We start from the raw sequence: 15,203 nt of genomic DNA on the forward strand, positions 1-15,203 counted from the left end.
GGGGGGGGGGGCTTCTCTCAGGAAGTAGCCAACTCTGACCACAAGGCCCAGGGAAGCAAAAGAGGTCCAGAAGCAGCCCCCCCTCCCCACTCCCCGACTCACCCACCACCTGCTGTCACTTACTGCATTTTGTGATTAGGATAAAGGTGAGACTATTCATAAAGTACTTAGTACAGTTATGGGGCACAGTAAGAGGTGCTATAGAAATGCCAGCTCTTGTCATCAGAAGAAAAATTATTGTGTCATTGCTTTGTGCCAAGTCCTGTGCTGCTAAACGCTGGAGATACAAAGAAAGGAGGAACAGGCTGGAGCTCACCTTCTAAGGGAGAAACAGCGCCCCCGAAGTCTGTACATGCAGAGGCCTGCCCAGCAGATGGGAGGGATCCCAGAGGGGAAGGCACCAACCAGCCGTTGGGTGGGGGGAGACTGAGAAAGGCCCCTGCCAAGGCTGCGGGGGGGGGGGGGCGGTTATTGATCCAACGAGAAGGCAGAGAGGGGAAAACCCAGGATTCAAACCCAGGTCCTCAGACTAAATTCATGCTTTCTCTGCCTGCGTTTCTCCCTGCCCCTAAACACGGTGCAGGGCTCAGGAGGGGCTGAGAGCCAGGGCCAAGCCTGGAAGCTTTGGGCTGCAGGGGCCAGGTCTGGAGGCTGAGTGTGTCATTCAGTCCCTCCCCTCCCCCACCAAATGGTCTTTCCTTGTACCCTTTGTGCCTGGCACACAGTGGGTGCTTAAGGCTTGCTGGCTGAACTACCCAAAACACTTTTCAATGCATCTCAAGGGCTTGGGGGTCAGTGTCATTGACAGCCGAACCTCAGAACACAGACTGTTTGAGGTGGAAGGGACTGTGGAATCCATATAGTCCCAGAATCACAGAATTTGGGGGCAGGCCTGGCAGGGAGGGGTGGGGTTCCCTGGCACAGAGGGAAGGTGCCTTGGCAGACATTTAGTCAGACTCAGACCTGAGCAAGATCCCCTCTGAATCACATCTGACAAATACATCCCCACTGAAGGCAGAAGCCACATTTGGGTAAGTCTGTTTGGTACAAACTTTTCCCTGAAATCCAGTCCAATCCCTTCATTTTACAGATGGGGATCTTGGACCCAGAGAAGAGAGATTCCTTGGCCAAGGTCTCACAGATACATGGTACCCCATGAGACAACCTGTAGAAAGCACATGGCAAACCTTAATGTATTGTATACATGCTAGCTGTTGTTATGGGTCAGATCTGGGATTGGAGGCCTGGAGATTGGAAGGCACCATAAACCTCCCCCCATAGTTTATAAAGGAAGAAGGCTGAGTCTGGAAAAGTGGGGGACCTGGCACCTGAACTCGGGTCTGCTGGGGAACCCAACCAAAAACCTACCCTGTGTCCACATCCTCTAAAGGAAATACTGCTAGCATTTTATTAAAACTAGATTGCTCCCACCCTGCCCAAGGCCAGAGCCTCAGTTTCCTCCTCTGTAAAAGGAGGACATGGAACCAGATTACCTCTAGGGTTTCTCCCAGGTTGAAATCCGGGATGCTGTTGTGGGTGAAAGGGAAGAGAACTAGAGGTGGGGGTGGGCAGCAGCGCCCCTCCTTTGCCCCCACCCCCATTCTCTGGGGAGCCCGGCATCCTCCAGGCCCAGGGAAGGGAGGGGGCTTGCCTGGTCACACAGAGAGAGCCGGAATGCAGGCTAGGACAGCAGATCCTCCCTCTCGCTTCTGCTGGACCAAGGCTCTTCCAGACTCCTTCCTTGACAAGACCCTTTGGGTTTCCTCCCTCCGGGGCATCCCACCCTCGGGCTCAGCAAACTCTGGGCGCCGTAGGCTCCGGGGGCACGGATGGATGAGGGAATGGGCAGGGGACAAGCCTGTGTGCCCCGGCCAAGGGGCTTGACTTCTCTAGTCCGACTCTGCCCTGAGCTCGAGGGATAGGAGCAGTCGCAATGGCCAGTGTAACGGCCTCCGAGTACCATGGGACCTCCCGAGCCTGGAGGGAGGCAGGGGCGCGGAGGTGGGAGTCGAGGGGCGGTGGGCGCTGGCAGCCTAGAGGCAGGTGGGTGCCGGACGGAGGCGGGGCTTACCTGCTCTGAGGAGCCCGGCCGGGCGATGCTGCTCAGCCACAGCACGGACAAACCCAGAAGGGAGGGCAGCCCTGGTAGCATCTCTGAGGATGGACGGGACCTATGGGACGCACCAGCTGGCGCGAGCTACCTGCCTGGCTGGGAAGCCTGGGTGCTCCCGCTTCCCGGCCCCGCCCAGGACCCCGCCCTCCCGCCCTGCCCACGGGGCGGAGCGGGAGCTCTGGAGCCTCCCCTGGTGCGTCCCGCGCCAGCAGCCCCCTTCCTCGAAGCCCCGTGCGCACTCAGGCACTCTGGCGTGCCGCCCTTCCCCGCACAAAGTTTACTGTCATATGTGAAATGAGGCGGGTGACTGAGGTGGACTCGACTGCCCCCGACGGCCCTGGGTCCAGGCCCTTAGTGGGATTGCTACGAGTAAATACGGGGTGGGCTTCGAACCCGGAGCCGCGGAGGAGGAATGGCACGGCGCGTTCGGCCGCCCGCGGGCCACCCTTTGTCCTCCCTGGGCCCAGGAGACGGGGGGAGGGGCGGTGCCTGGCAGGCCCCCGGGGTGGGGGTGGGGACCCGCGCGGGCGCAGCCGTTAAAGTTTCGCCGGGACGGGCCCGCCCCCTGCCCGCCCCCTGCCCGCCCCTCCGCTCTCGGCGTCCGGGACTGTCGGCAGGAGGGTCCAGCTGGCAGCCGGGAGTGCTGGACTGCCGGAGCCGGCGGGGTGAGCGAGCGTGGTGAGGGCTGGGGCATGAGAGAGGGAGAGAGGAGCAGTGGCAGGAAGGGAGGGGCTGGGGTGCTGGCCGTAAGGGGGAGAAGTTGGGAGAGGGGAGGGGAGGACAGAGGAGGAGGGGGACCTGGGGGAAGGGGTGCCCTGGCACCAGGAGAGAGGAGGAGAAAGGAAGAGGTGGGGCCTGGCAGGGAAAGGGGTTCTGGGGTAGGGGTGCCCTGGCGAGGGCGGGGAAGGGGAGGAGAAAGGAAGAGGAGAGGAGCCTGGCTGGGAGAGGGGCCCAGCACCTCCCGATGTCCCCTTGGAGCTCGCTACCTGGGCCCTTTCTCCAGCTGTAATCTGGGCCAGGACCAGGCACAGGAACGAAGGAGGGAAGAGGAGGGGAGGCCGATGCCAGGCTTGTGGCCCCTGCTGCCTTTGGGGTCCCTGCCCTTATCGCGGGAGATAATATTTGTAAAGCGCTTAGCAGGGTGCCTGGCCCAGAGCCAGAAATTAATAAATGCTTGCTCCCCAGCCGGGTGCGGTGGGGAAGCGTCTCCGACTGTCCTTGGCCCTAGGCCAGCTCAGAACGGGCGGGCACGTTTCTCTTTGGAGAAGTAAAGCGCCCATTAGAGCCTGGCCCCAGAGGTGCGTCCTTGGCGCCTTCCCCCCTTCCCCCCTCCCCCAGGTATTTGCAAATCCAAGTTACCAAACTTGGCTTAAGGTCGGTTTGAGATTCCTTGAAACTGACAAACACCTATGCCTGTTACAGACAGAGGTTTGTCTTTGGGACTCTTAATTTGGCGTTTATGGATCGGAGGAAGGGGCTGGGTAGCCCAGGGAGGAGTGAGCCGAACTTGGAGCTAGGAAGGCCTGCCCCGAAGTGGTGCCTCAGAAGCTGACAATTTTGTGCCCCTTGAAATGGGGGTCAGGGTGTTGTTGGGAGGGCCCAAGGAGATAGCTTATTAAGTGAGTGCTGCAAGGAGAGTTTAAAGCCAGGTACAACTTCGTGGTCTTATTAGGGTTAGAGGGCATGATCTCCCTCACTTCAACAGATGAGGAAACTGAGGCCCAGAGAGATGAACTTTGACAGCGTAGCCCAATGCACGCCTCCTACTTGAGCCATTACTGGACAGCCAGTCTCCCTCCAAATCAAGAGAACTTCAAAGTCAGGGAAGACCCAGGTTCATGTTCATTCTCAACTGCTCCTCATAAGAGCCCTGTGAGAGAGGCAGGACTGGGGTTCCCTTTTTTCTTTAGTACATGAGGAAACTGAGGCCCAGGAAGGGTCACTTTGCACACAAGTCATACACCAAGTCCTACCTAACTGTTATTTGAATTTGGAGGAAATCGTCGAGGTTCATCTGGAATGCTGGAAGGTATCAGGGGAGACTTCCTGGAGAAGGTGGCCCCTGATGCTTAAAGGATGGGAATGATTTCAACAGTGCAAGGCTGGGGGGAGTCAGTGACATTTGAAAGATCATGGAAAATGCTAATGGTGCAACAGGTCTGGAGAAAATCTTGTCATTTCCAAAAAAAACAGATCATTCAGAGCAGTGGACCCAGAAATGAACTCTAAAGGACAGCAATTGAACATGGAAATGACAAAGTGTTTGAGCAAGGGCCAGTCCTGCCCCAAGAGACTGATATTACTCAACTGACCAGTCAGGGGAGTGTGATCAATGCCGTTTGATTCAGGGTCCTTAAAGAAAACAGCAAAACAAACAGGCAGACAAAAACCTGGAAAGCAACAGACTAGGCAAGAAGACAGTTGTGTGGATTTGAAGAATGTTGACTAGCTGGACCCAAAGAGATGATGGTTAAGGGTCACCTTGGTGGGGGGTCTCCATTGAGGTGCCCAGGGGCTCGGGCTTCAGTACAGATAGCAGACTTAACTCATTTGAAGATGGCCCCCGTCTGGGAGGGATAGCCAATCCACTGGATGTGTCGGGATGCCCAAGGAACATGGGATGAAAATCCACAAAGATTCCAAGCTTGCACCTGGGTTAAAAAAAAAAAAATCAGCGTCCATAGGTGCAAGTAGGTGAATACCAGATCAGGCAGCAATTTATCTTTAAAAAGATCCAGGGGGTCTTAGTAGACTGCAAGCTGAGTCAGCACAAGATGTGACAGTTGAAGGAGAATTCTGCTTTGGGCTTTGTGAGAGGTACAGCTCCCAGGAACAGAGAAGTCTTAGCCTTGCTGCCCTTGACCCTGGTCAGACCTCATTGGCAGTCTTGGGCCTGCTTCTGGGCACGAAGCCTCTGAGAAGGTTCAGAGAAGGGCAGTCAGGATGGTGAAAGGCCTTGAGTCCCTTGTCACCTGAGGATTGCTGGAGGAGCTTGGAGTGGTTAGCCTGATTCCAAGGGCCATTGTGTGCTAAGGGATCATTAGCCTCATCCTTCTGGGCCTAGGGGACAGAACCAGGGACCACCGAATTGAGGCTGGGATTCACCAAGTTCTGAACAATTGGAGAGCTGTCCCACAGGGCCATGGGCTGCCTACTTCCAGAGATGCTGAGCTCCCCTTCAGTGGAGGCCAGATGACCACTGGGATTCCTTTATGGGTCGGGATCCCTACAACTCTGAAGTTCTGTTTTTGTACTAGGCCAGGATGGGTAGTATGAACAAAGACTCAGGGACCAAAGAGGGCAGGATGAGAATGAGGGGCACAGAATAGTCTAGACCGACCTCAATGGTGAATTCTTGAATAGAGGAACTTGATGGGGCTTATAGGAGAGGGGAGCCTTGAATGCCAGGAACGGAGTCTGTTTCATAGGCAGAGGGATTTTGAACACAGCATTATTTGTGCATTAGGATAAGTACTCGGTGTGAAGGATAGATTGGGGAGGGAGACAGACAGGGCACAGGAAGGCCATGAGAAGGACCAGAGTAGGACTCAAGAGATGAAAAGACTGACCTGGGAGAGACCCCAGGAGGCGGTGCTGGCCTCCCCATCCCTCACCACCCCCTCTCGAGAATGGACCCATGTATCTCACACAGGGGTCCCTGGGGTCCCTCATTTTAGCAAGTTCCTAGAAGGAAAATATTCATCAATAACACGGGGGGGGGTGGGTTGGCTTTTTTAGCTCAAGGACAAATACACAAGTCATTATTCTTCAGAATAGAAAGTGGGTCAGTCAGAGAGCTGTTTGCTGAGGAGAATTTGGCCTTCTCACATCCCAAAGGAACTCAGATACCCCTAGCCAGGAAGAGAAGACCTTCAGGAAGGGGTCAGTCAATCAACAAGCATTTATTAAACCCCTACTGTATGCACTGCAACAAAAGTAAGAATTCCTTGCCTGCAAAGAGCTTATACTCTTATTGTAGAGGGAAGGCGGGTTATAGATCAGTCCACGACCCTTCATTGCTCACCTATTCCGTGCCTAGCACTGGGCTAAGGACCAGGCATGCAGAGACAGAATCCCTGCCCTCAAGGTACTTGGGACAGGTAGGGGTGGGCAGGAGTGAGGAGGGAGGGGATGAGCAAAGGAGTTCTGCCCTGAATTAACCCCCCTCGGGGACTCCCCCATCGGTATCAGGCTCTCCCCAGCTACATCTGAACCAGCCAGGGATGCCCATAGGCATCCAGCTGCTCACACTGGCTGCTCAGAAAGCCCAGACAAAGGGCCATCCCTGTGGGGAGCAGCAGAAGTCCTCATGGACCATCAGAACTCAGGGGCCTTCCTTCCTGTGTCTGCAGAATCACAGAACTCGGGCTGTAAGAGACCTTGCAGCTCAGCCAAGTCCAACCCCCTCATTTTGTAGATGAGGGAAGAGGGCTCTGAAAGTTAAGGGACCTGCTGAAGGCTGCATAGCTAGAGTGACAGAAGGTTCCAACTAGCTCAACCTTATTTTACAGAAGGGGAAAGTGAGGCTCAAGAGAGACAAGGTCACCCAGGGAGTAAGAAGCAGAGCCAGGATGTGAACTCTAGTCCTAGAGTCAAAGGTGAAAGGGTCTTTAGTGTCCAGCCCTCTCTATTACAGATGGGGAAACTGAGGCCCAGAAAGGAGAAGTGACTTGCAAAGTCTTCCTGCCTCCATCTGGCACTCTGTCCACCCCCACGTTATAAAAGGGAAAATCTTAGCACAGCTCCTGTTGTGTTTCACAAGAAAACACCCTGGGTCAGTCCTTTGGGAAGTTTAGGTAGGCTTACATCCTGGTACATGCATGAGCTCTGTCAGCCCCTGGGGCCAAGGACACGGCCCAGGGATTACCTCTCTGGGTTGGAGCAGGCAAAAACAAACTGGACTTGGAGGAGAGAGGGAATTTCCCCACAGATCTTTTTTTTTTTTTTTAAACTGACCAGAGACTATGGGCCTCCACCTGGGCTCAGGCCGCCCTCTCAGGAGGAATTTTCCATTTTGTTCCTTCCCAGGCCACAAACTCCTGCCCAAATGTAGCCCTCAGTAGAATCATTGTCTTCTGCTGGGACTGAGCATCCCAAGCTGCAAGAACATATTTTAGGAAAGGCAGGCCCCAGACCAACTGTTAATTGAGCCCTCAACTACTGGGAGAGGAGAGCTGCTTTTTGGAGAGAGAGCAGAGGGTCAGGGAAAACCTCCTGAATTTGAAGGTGTCAGACTTGGTTCACAATCACAGCTGTGCCACACAGTACCTGGGTGACCTTGATTGGTTCCCTCCCTGCCCTGGGCCTCAGTTTCCTCATCTCTAGAATGAGGGGGCTGGACTTTATGGCCTCCAACTTGGCCTCTAACTCTATGGCCCTCTAGCCTGAAGAAATAGAATTCTGCTCTGATATTCCTCTGGGGGGAGAAATAAGTTACTTCATTTCTGAGCCAGTTTTCTCCTGTACATAATAAGATGGTTGGACTTCTATTGGGTCCTGCACCCCTGCCACAACCCTGGTGAGTAGGGCTGTGTCCAGCTGGAGACAACCTACGGGGCTTGAGAAATGCTGCCCCCACCCCAGCCCACCTCCCCAGCTCCATCTCAGTCGCTTTAGGGATGGCCAGTGGGTCCTGCCGTGGGTGTCAGCCCTGGTGAAGAACATAGAAGGCTCTGAGTGAGCCCTCCCCACTCTGGCCTGCAGATCTTCAAAGAAACAAAGGCACCATTGTCTGCTTCATGAACTCTCCAAAGAGATTGAGGGGGAGAGGAAAAGATGGAGTGCTCAGCCCCACTTCAGCAAAGTTTATGGGGGAATCCTACCTTGTATAATAAAGTGTCTTAGGAAGAGACTGAGATTGAAAGAGGAGAGACAGAGATGGGGGGAGAGAGAGGAAAGATAGAGGAGAGACAGGGGAGAGGGGAAAGAGGGGAGGGGGAAAGAGATGAAGGGGGAGAGGGAGAGGAGAGAGGGAGGGGAAGAGAGTAGAGAGGGAGTGAGAGGGGGAGAGGAAAAGATGGGAAGCCTGGAGAGAGAGGGAGAAGAGATGGAGGGGAGAGAGGGAGAGGAAAAGATGGGAAACAGGTAGAGAGGGAGAAGAGATGGAGAGAGGGATAGAGTTAAAGAGGGAGGGAGAGAGAAGACACACTTGGGCTGAACCCTCCAGGCAAATCGGGATACTCAGATTCCCCAGTGAACCCGTGGTCTCTGTGAGTGACCTCTCCAGCTCCCATCACAAGGCCTTGTCACTGTTTGTCCAGATCTCCCGTGAGTCAAACAAAGGGCTCAAGGCCTTTTTGAGTTCTGTGATCACCCATGAAACAAGTCAGCTGTCTCTAACTGTCCGTCCTTGTCACCACCACAAAGTTAGTACCTGTTGGAGTTGGGATTTGAACTCGGGCTTTTCCTGACCCTAAATCTATCATCCTTAATATGGGTAGAAAAAGCCCTGTATTTCTCTCCCACATAGGCAGCTAGGTGGCCTGGTAGATACAGCCCTGGGTCTGGAGTCAGGAAGATCTGAGTTCAAATCTGGCCTCAGACAACCTTCTGGGTGACCCTGGGCAAGTCACTTCACCCCGCTTTCTTCAGTTTCCTCATCTGTACCATGAGCTGGAGAAGGACATGGCAAACCACTCCAGGATCTCTGCCAAGAAAATCCCAGATGTAGTCATGAAGAGTCAGATGACCGAAAAATGACTGAAAAGCAACAAATACAATGTCAGCTTCTCAAGGACAAAGTCTATTTCCTTTTGATCTGTGTAGTTTTCCTGGAACAAGTAGATGATTAATAAAAAATGTTTGCTTCAATACTACAGATAACACCCTCCACCCATATATGGGATCCTCCCTTGTCATGAAGAAAAAGTTCAGCAGAAGTGACCCTCAAAGAGACATGACGTGCATGTACCACTCCATTCCCATGGCACCCCACCTCTCTTCGCAGAGGAGGAGTTTCACATTGCTCTTTTCGTTCTGTTTGTTTCTCTCTGCATTAATGCCTACACAGTGTATCCTTTTCTATCTGAATACTTTCCATTTGTTACTTACAGCATAATGATCCTCTTGTTCTGTCCGCATGCCGCCATTTGTTCGGCCTTTCCCTAAGTGAGGGGCACCTGCTTTGTTTCCCACTACAAAATGATGCTTTGGATGGTTTTGCTTATAGGGGACTTTTCTGCCTTTGCCCTCCTTGGGGGATTTTCTGCCCCAAAGAACCCGAGTAGTGTATGGACCTTCCTCATGTTGTTCGGGTAGGGTGTGTGTGCGTGCGTGTGTGCGTGTGCGTGTGTGTGTGCATGCGCGCGCGCACACGTGTGCACACGCACTCCTGTAAGAGATGCCAGTTTCGATGGGTTGCCTGACAATATAGATGCCTGGTTCCCTGGACTCATAGAGAGGGGTGGCCTTATAGCATGTCTGAGAAGAGGAGATCCTGGGGGCAGTGTCTACATCGATGGCATGCAGCATGCCCAGGAATGGGCACGCTTTCCTCCGGCCTCTGAGAAGTCACAGACTAGAGCCCCACCTGCCTTCGGCCCCAAACATCGCTGGCGCAGGGATATGCTTTTCAGGGTGTGTAGGGGGTTTGTCGCCCTCCGTTTGCAGAGGTTGGGGGCTATGGGTTCGGAATAGTGCATATACTATGAGAGATGGTTAATGTACTGGCTGGTTTGGTTAAATAGCTTTGCTTCTTTGAGGGGGAAGAATATACTTGGAAAGGAAGGCGATGTAAAGACACAGGATAATGCTGAGAACTAGACAGGATTTCTTTGGTGTAGAGAAATCCTCTGGGGAGGAAATGCCTTCTGCACATACAGGTTGGCCCTTTCTCTGCAATGTAGAGAGATGGCCAGAGCACAGAGACTTGAACCCAAGACCTTCTGGCTTTCAGACAGCTTCTTTCTCACCTCTATGCCTCTGACAGCTGTAAAAGTTAGATAAAAAACCAAATTGCATGCATCTCAGACCACTTTTATTTGTTAGGAAATGGCCACTTCTCTCTATGTCTTAGGATCAGATTTTTACCAAAATCTTTTATGCAAGGGCAGCTAAGTGGCGCAGTGAATAGAGCACCGACCCTGGGGTCAAGAGGACCTGAGTTCAAATCTGACGTTGGACACTTAACACTTAACTAGCTGTGTGACCTTGGGCAAGTCACTTAACCCCAATTGCCCTGCCTTCCTCACTCCAGCTATGTTGATTTTGTTCACTCCAAAGCCTTTGGATTTTATATCACTAAAACTGGCTTTTTATCTCATGTTCCCTGTAAGGAAACTGAGACACAAAAGTAAAGGGACTTTCCCAGGTTCCTACAATTCACAAAACATGTGAGCTCTGGTTTTGCAAACTCCAGATGTAGCACCCTGTGCACTGCGGGCTCGTGCCTCTGCAGGTCCTCAGCGCTCACTGTGAGCTCTGCAGGAAACAGATTAGCGCCTCCCTCTCTTCTGCCAAGTCCCCAGCTTTTCCTGGAGTTTCTTGCAGACCAGGAAGCCCTTCTCCTAGTGATCTGTGTGCTTGGGTTTAGCGCACGTTGGCCTCTGCTGTTCGCAGTTCTTGCTCATCCAATCCACTCAGTGACCAACTTTTCTGTCTGTTGGTTTTGCTGGCTCTGAGGACGTATTTGCCATGGCCTTTGCTCCTTCGCATCTCTTGATTCCACTCCGCCTTTGCTCTTGCTTTTTTCATATTTTCCTTTTGGATCACACTCCTTTTATTCCTTCCCCTAAGTGAATTCTGTTATTGTTTAGTATAAAGTCATCCCCTTGGCAACTTAATTGGCACGGTACCAAATCCATAAATTCATTTGTATAATATAGGAATTTTTATTGCACTGGGGTGATTCAACCGTGAACAATGATTATATTTCCAATTATTTTTCTCCTTAATTTCCATGGAGTATTTTGTAGTTGTGTCTTAGTCCTAGTACATCTTGGTAGGTTAACTCCTCGAAGGTATTTTGTACTTATTTTTAATGGTATTTCTCATTTCTGTCACTTTTCTCTAATTTTGGAAGTGTTCTACAGATATTGATGATTTTCATGGATTTATTTTATATCTTGCTACTTTGCTGAAGCTGTTAGTTGTCTGTTTTACATTCTGGTTATTTTTGTTTTCATTTAGCTAATTCTCTAGGGTTGTCTAAGTAAATCTTTTTACCACCCTCGTATAAGGATAATTTTATCTTTTTTCCATTTTTTTTTTTGTATTTTTAATTTTCTCTCTTTACTATCAACTGCATTTCTAGAATTGCCAAACAGTAGTGAGGAGAGGGAGCATTCCTACTGTACCCCTAGATTCACTGGAAAGGCATACAGTGTTCTGCAAATATTAACTCTTGGCTTTGTACATGTTCTTTTGAGTATATTAAATAAAGGCCTTTCTGTGCCTGTTTGTTTCAAGGTAATCACTTAAACATAAAATGCTACATTTTGTCATAGGCTGTTTGTGTGTCTAAGACTTTCCTGTATTATTCTTGCTTATGTGACTATTTATGGTAATTATTTTCTTAAGGTTGAACCTTCCTCATATCTCTGGGATAAATCCATCTTGGTCAAAGAGAATATTTTTTGGATGTGTTGATGAAGTCATTTTGCTATGTTCTTACTTGAATTTTTACATTCATATTTATGGAGAGATTGGCATACAGCTCTTTTGCTCTTATGCCTTCCGTGTTTGGGCATTAGGCTGATAATTAGCCTTGTAAGAAGAGTTTGGTAGTCTCTCAATTACTGAGAATGATTTTTGTAACAGGTATTCATTTTTCTGATTATATTTGATAAAATTTACTTGTGAAACCATCTGGACCAATCAATCAGCAGCCCTTTATTAACTTTTATTATGTGTCAGACATTATGCTAAATGGTGAAGATACAAAGAAAAAAGAAAAAAAAACAGATCCTGCCCTCAAAAAGCTTACATTTTAATGGGAGAGCCTGTGTGTGTGTGATTTTCATAATTCAATTTTCCTCTTTTTAAAACAAGTTAATGCTTATTGATTTTTGAAAAATAGTTTTTGGTTTTGTCATTTTAATTGTCTTTTTGTTTTCTCTTTATCAGTTTCAAAATATTTGTCCTTTTTTGGGTTTAATTTACAGTCGGTTCATTAATCTTATCTTTTTTTTCTATTTTGTTTCCTTCTAGATTTAGAGAAAGGGAGCCAACAGGTTTTCAGAGAGGGAATTTTTCCTCCAAGAGCTGCTTTGTGGTATCCCTAAATTCTGGTATGTTGTCTCACTGTTACTTTCTTTTACATAGTTTATTTTGTTGTTTTGTGATATGATCTTTAAATATACTCATTGTTTCATTGTTATTTAGTTTCCATTTAGTTCTGTATTTTGCTTGTGTTTTCTGTATTAAACACTGTTTTGATTGAATTAGTCTGTAAACAATATACTTTTTGCCTCTTTATATTTCTATATGATGTTTTTGTCCCCTAGAACAGACTGTTTTTTCTGAGGTACTGTGTGATAAAATATATGCACGTGTCTGCATGTATGTATAATATTCCCATTCAGATGCCATGTCTTTGAAACCGAATTTCTCCAACAGTTTGTGTAACTCAGGGGTTAGTTACTCTTTTGCTTATTTTTCTGTTTAATTTATTTAGTTCTGATAGAGGAGCATTAACCTCCTGCTGTTATCACCTAAATAGTTCACTTAAATTTTCCCACATTAATGTGCATGGTATGTCTTTTGATACATGTATGCTTAATAACATTATTTCATTTTCTTTTAAGTACAGTATAGTTCCCCTTTTCCTTTTCACTAATTTTTATTGTTGCCTTATCTAAAATTATCATTGTAACTCTTAATTGTTTGGAATCTGTTTGACATTGTAAATTTTGTCCTGTTCTATTGTTTTCATTCTATAGATTTATTTACTTTTTAAATATGGGTTTATTATATATCAATTTGCCAGGAGTTGATTTCTTATTCAATATCCCATTCTCTTTGATTTTTGTTGGGGGCTTTAACTCATTCACATTTAACATTATCATGATTAGACTTATGGGTTTTGATTGTTTTTTTCCTTCTATTTAAGGGTTTGTTTATTTTTTTTTTTACTTGATGTCCCCTCTTTTTATTTAAGTTATATTTGGTCCCTGCCATTAGCCTTGCTGAATTTTATTTGATTCCAGACTTTTCCCATAGTTTTCCCCCTTTCTTCATGGGCTTTTTTCTGCCTTTCTTGAGTTTTCTTAAATTATTATTCTTGCTTCTGTTTTTATTTCTTTTTGCTCTTCCTTTTCCATCTTTAGCCATCTTTGTTACCTGGCTAAGTGGGAAGTGAAATGTCAAAGTTGTCCTTTGCATTTCTCCTACTGTTAGTGACTTGGAGCAATGTTTTATAAGGTTATTAATAGGATATAATGCTTCTTTTGAGAACCCAACTAGCTATGCATTAGAGGATGGCCCTTTGTCTTGTGTATTCCAAAGTTCCCTATATATCTTGGATAGCAGACCCTCATAAGAGACATTTGATGTACAAATCACCCCTCCCCTGCCTCACAATAAACAGATACCATTCTTATCTTCGTTGCATTGATTTTGTTAGTGCAAATTTCAATTTCATATAGTTGGATTTAGATATTTTCTCTTTCATGATCCCCTCTCACTCTTGCATAGGTATCACTAAAGGTATGAAAGGGACCTGATGCAGTTCCTTCTTCTGTCATGTGACTCTTGGTATTTGGGTCTCCTTTTGAGTTGATCGTGATCTATGGTGTGAGGTGGTTTAAATCTAATTTCTGCCACATTGTTTTCCATTTTTCCTAGCTGTTTTCATCCAGTAGGGAGGGCCTCCCCCACCATTTATATTCTCTGCTTTATTGAACATTCAGTTGGTTATTAAGCCCCATTCATCCTGATTCTTCCTTGTCTAGTCCTTTCTGCTGGTCAACCTCAGTTTTTAACTGACAGCAAAGAATTTTGATGATTACTACTTTGTAGTATGATTGGAGTCAGGAAATACCACTTCTGCCGACATTCGCTCTCTTTTCTTTCGTAATTTCCTCTGAAATTCTTGACCTTTTCTTCCTTGAGATGGAAGAATCTTCTTATTAGCTCTTTACAATCTCCTTCAGGTAATCGGATTGTTATAGCACTGAATCTGTATTTTGATTTCAATAATATGGTCATCTTTAAAAAAAAATTGCATGGACCAGTCATGAACACAGCTGGGTGCCTGGACCAGAGAGGTTCAGAAACTTGCCCAGGGTTACACAGCCAGGAAATGCTAGAGGCTGGACTTGAGGCCAGGTTCTCTTTGCTCAGTGACTGACTCTGCCCACTGCTCCTGGTTGGAGGAGGGAGGGGATTTTGTTCCTATTTCTTTCCTGAGGCTGTGAATTGTCTCTGTTTGTTTTCTAAGAAGACCATCATACCATCAGCAAAGAACAGTTTTACAACCGCCTGTGTCTGTCTCTTTAATTTTGCTTTTATCTTGTTTCTGTTGCTAGCATTTTTTGTATCAAATAACAGCAGGGAGAAAGAGATAGCCTCACTTTAGCTGTTTATTGGGGAAATGTGTGATGTTTTCCCATTGCAAATAACTCAAGTTTTTGATTTTAGATATATGGTTTTAGTACTATTAAAAATGGCCGATAGATGACTGGGCTTTTTTGGGGGGGGTAGGGGTGGATGGATTTTATCATAGGTAAGCACTGTACTTGGTCAAAGATGTTTTCTGCATCTGTTCATGGAATCATGTGGCTTTGTATTGGTTTGCCAATTCTAAAGCATTCTAGTAGTGTCAGACATTAAATGGTGATGCTGACAATGACCTCCCCCTCCCTCTCTCCCTTCCTCTTTTTCTCTATCCCCCTCTTCCCCTTCCTCTCACCTCCCAGCCTGCTCCTGGCTCTCTCTCAGATTTCACTTGTTTCACCCTTCTTAATCATTGCAATGACTGTTTCTTAACCAGCATTTTCTGGGAAATGAAACCCCAGAATCTTGGGTTTCTTCTTTTCCCTTTGCTAATTTTTGGAAGAGGGAGCAGAGAAAATGGATGTTAACTGTGTGTGAATTTAATGCAGATAGATGGATGGATGGATGGATGGATGGATGGATGGATGGATGGATGGAT

At 47.9% G+C, this 15,203-nt stretch overlaps 2 protein-coding genes across 3 annotated transcripts in view; one reads left to right on the forward strand and one right to left on the reverse strand.

The window, feature by feature from the left end:
• Positions 1-2,152, reverse strand: part of IL17RB (interleukin 17 receptor B) — a 22,183-nt gene extending 20,031 nt beyond the window's left edge. Inside the window, exon 1 of the mRNA XM_069084576.1 lies at positions 1,784-2,152. Coding sequence (XP_068940677.1) covers positions 1,784-2,152 — 369 coding nt within the window. The remainder of the gene's footprint in view (positions 1-1,783) is intronic.
• Positions 2,153-2,686: 534 nt separating this feature from the next.
• CHDH (choline dehydrogenase) overlaps positions 2,687-15,203 on the forward strand; it is a 28,840-nt gene continuing 16,323 nt past the window's right edge. The window contains exons 1-2 of one of the 2 annotated variants that reach the window (XM_069084372.1): positions 2,687-2,778; positions 12,260-12,339. The gene's annotated coding sequence lies outside the window, so the exon portion shown is untranslated. Of the gene's footprint in view, positions 2,792-12,259; positions 12,340-15,203 lie in introns of both variants that reach the window. The other variant, XM_069084371.1, reaches the window with a different exon arrangement.

This window comes from Petaurus breviceps, unplaced genomic scaffold, assembly GCF_028583685.1.
Source record: "Petaurus breviceps papuanus isolate PSGF00001 unplaced genomic scaffold, PetGlider_PUasm1.0 174, whole genome shotgun sequence".
In the NCBI taxonomy this organism is placed as follows: Eukaryota; Metazoa; Chordata; class Mammalia; order Diprotodontia; family Petauridae; genus Petaurus; species Petaurus breviceps.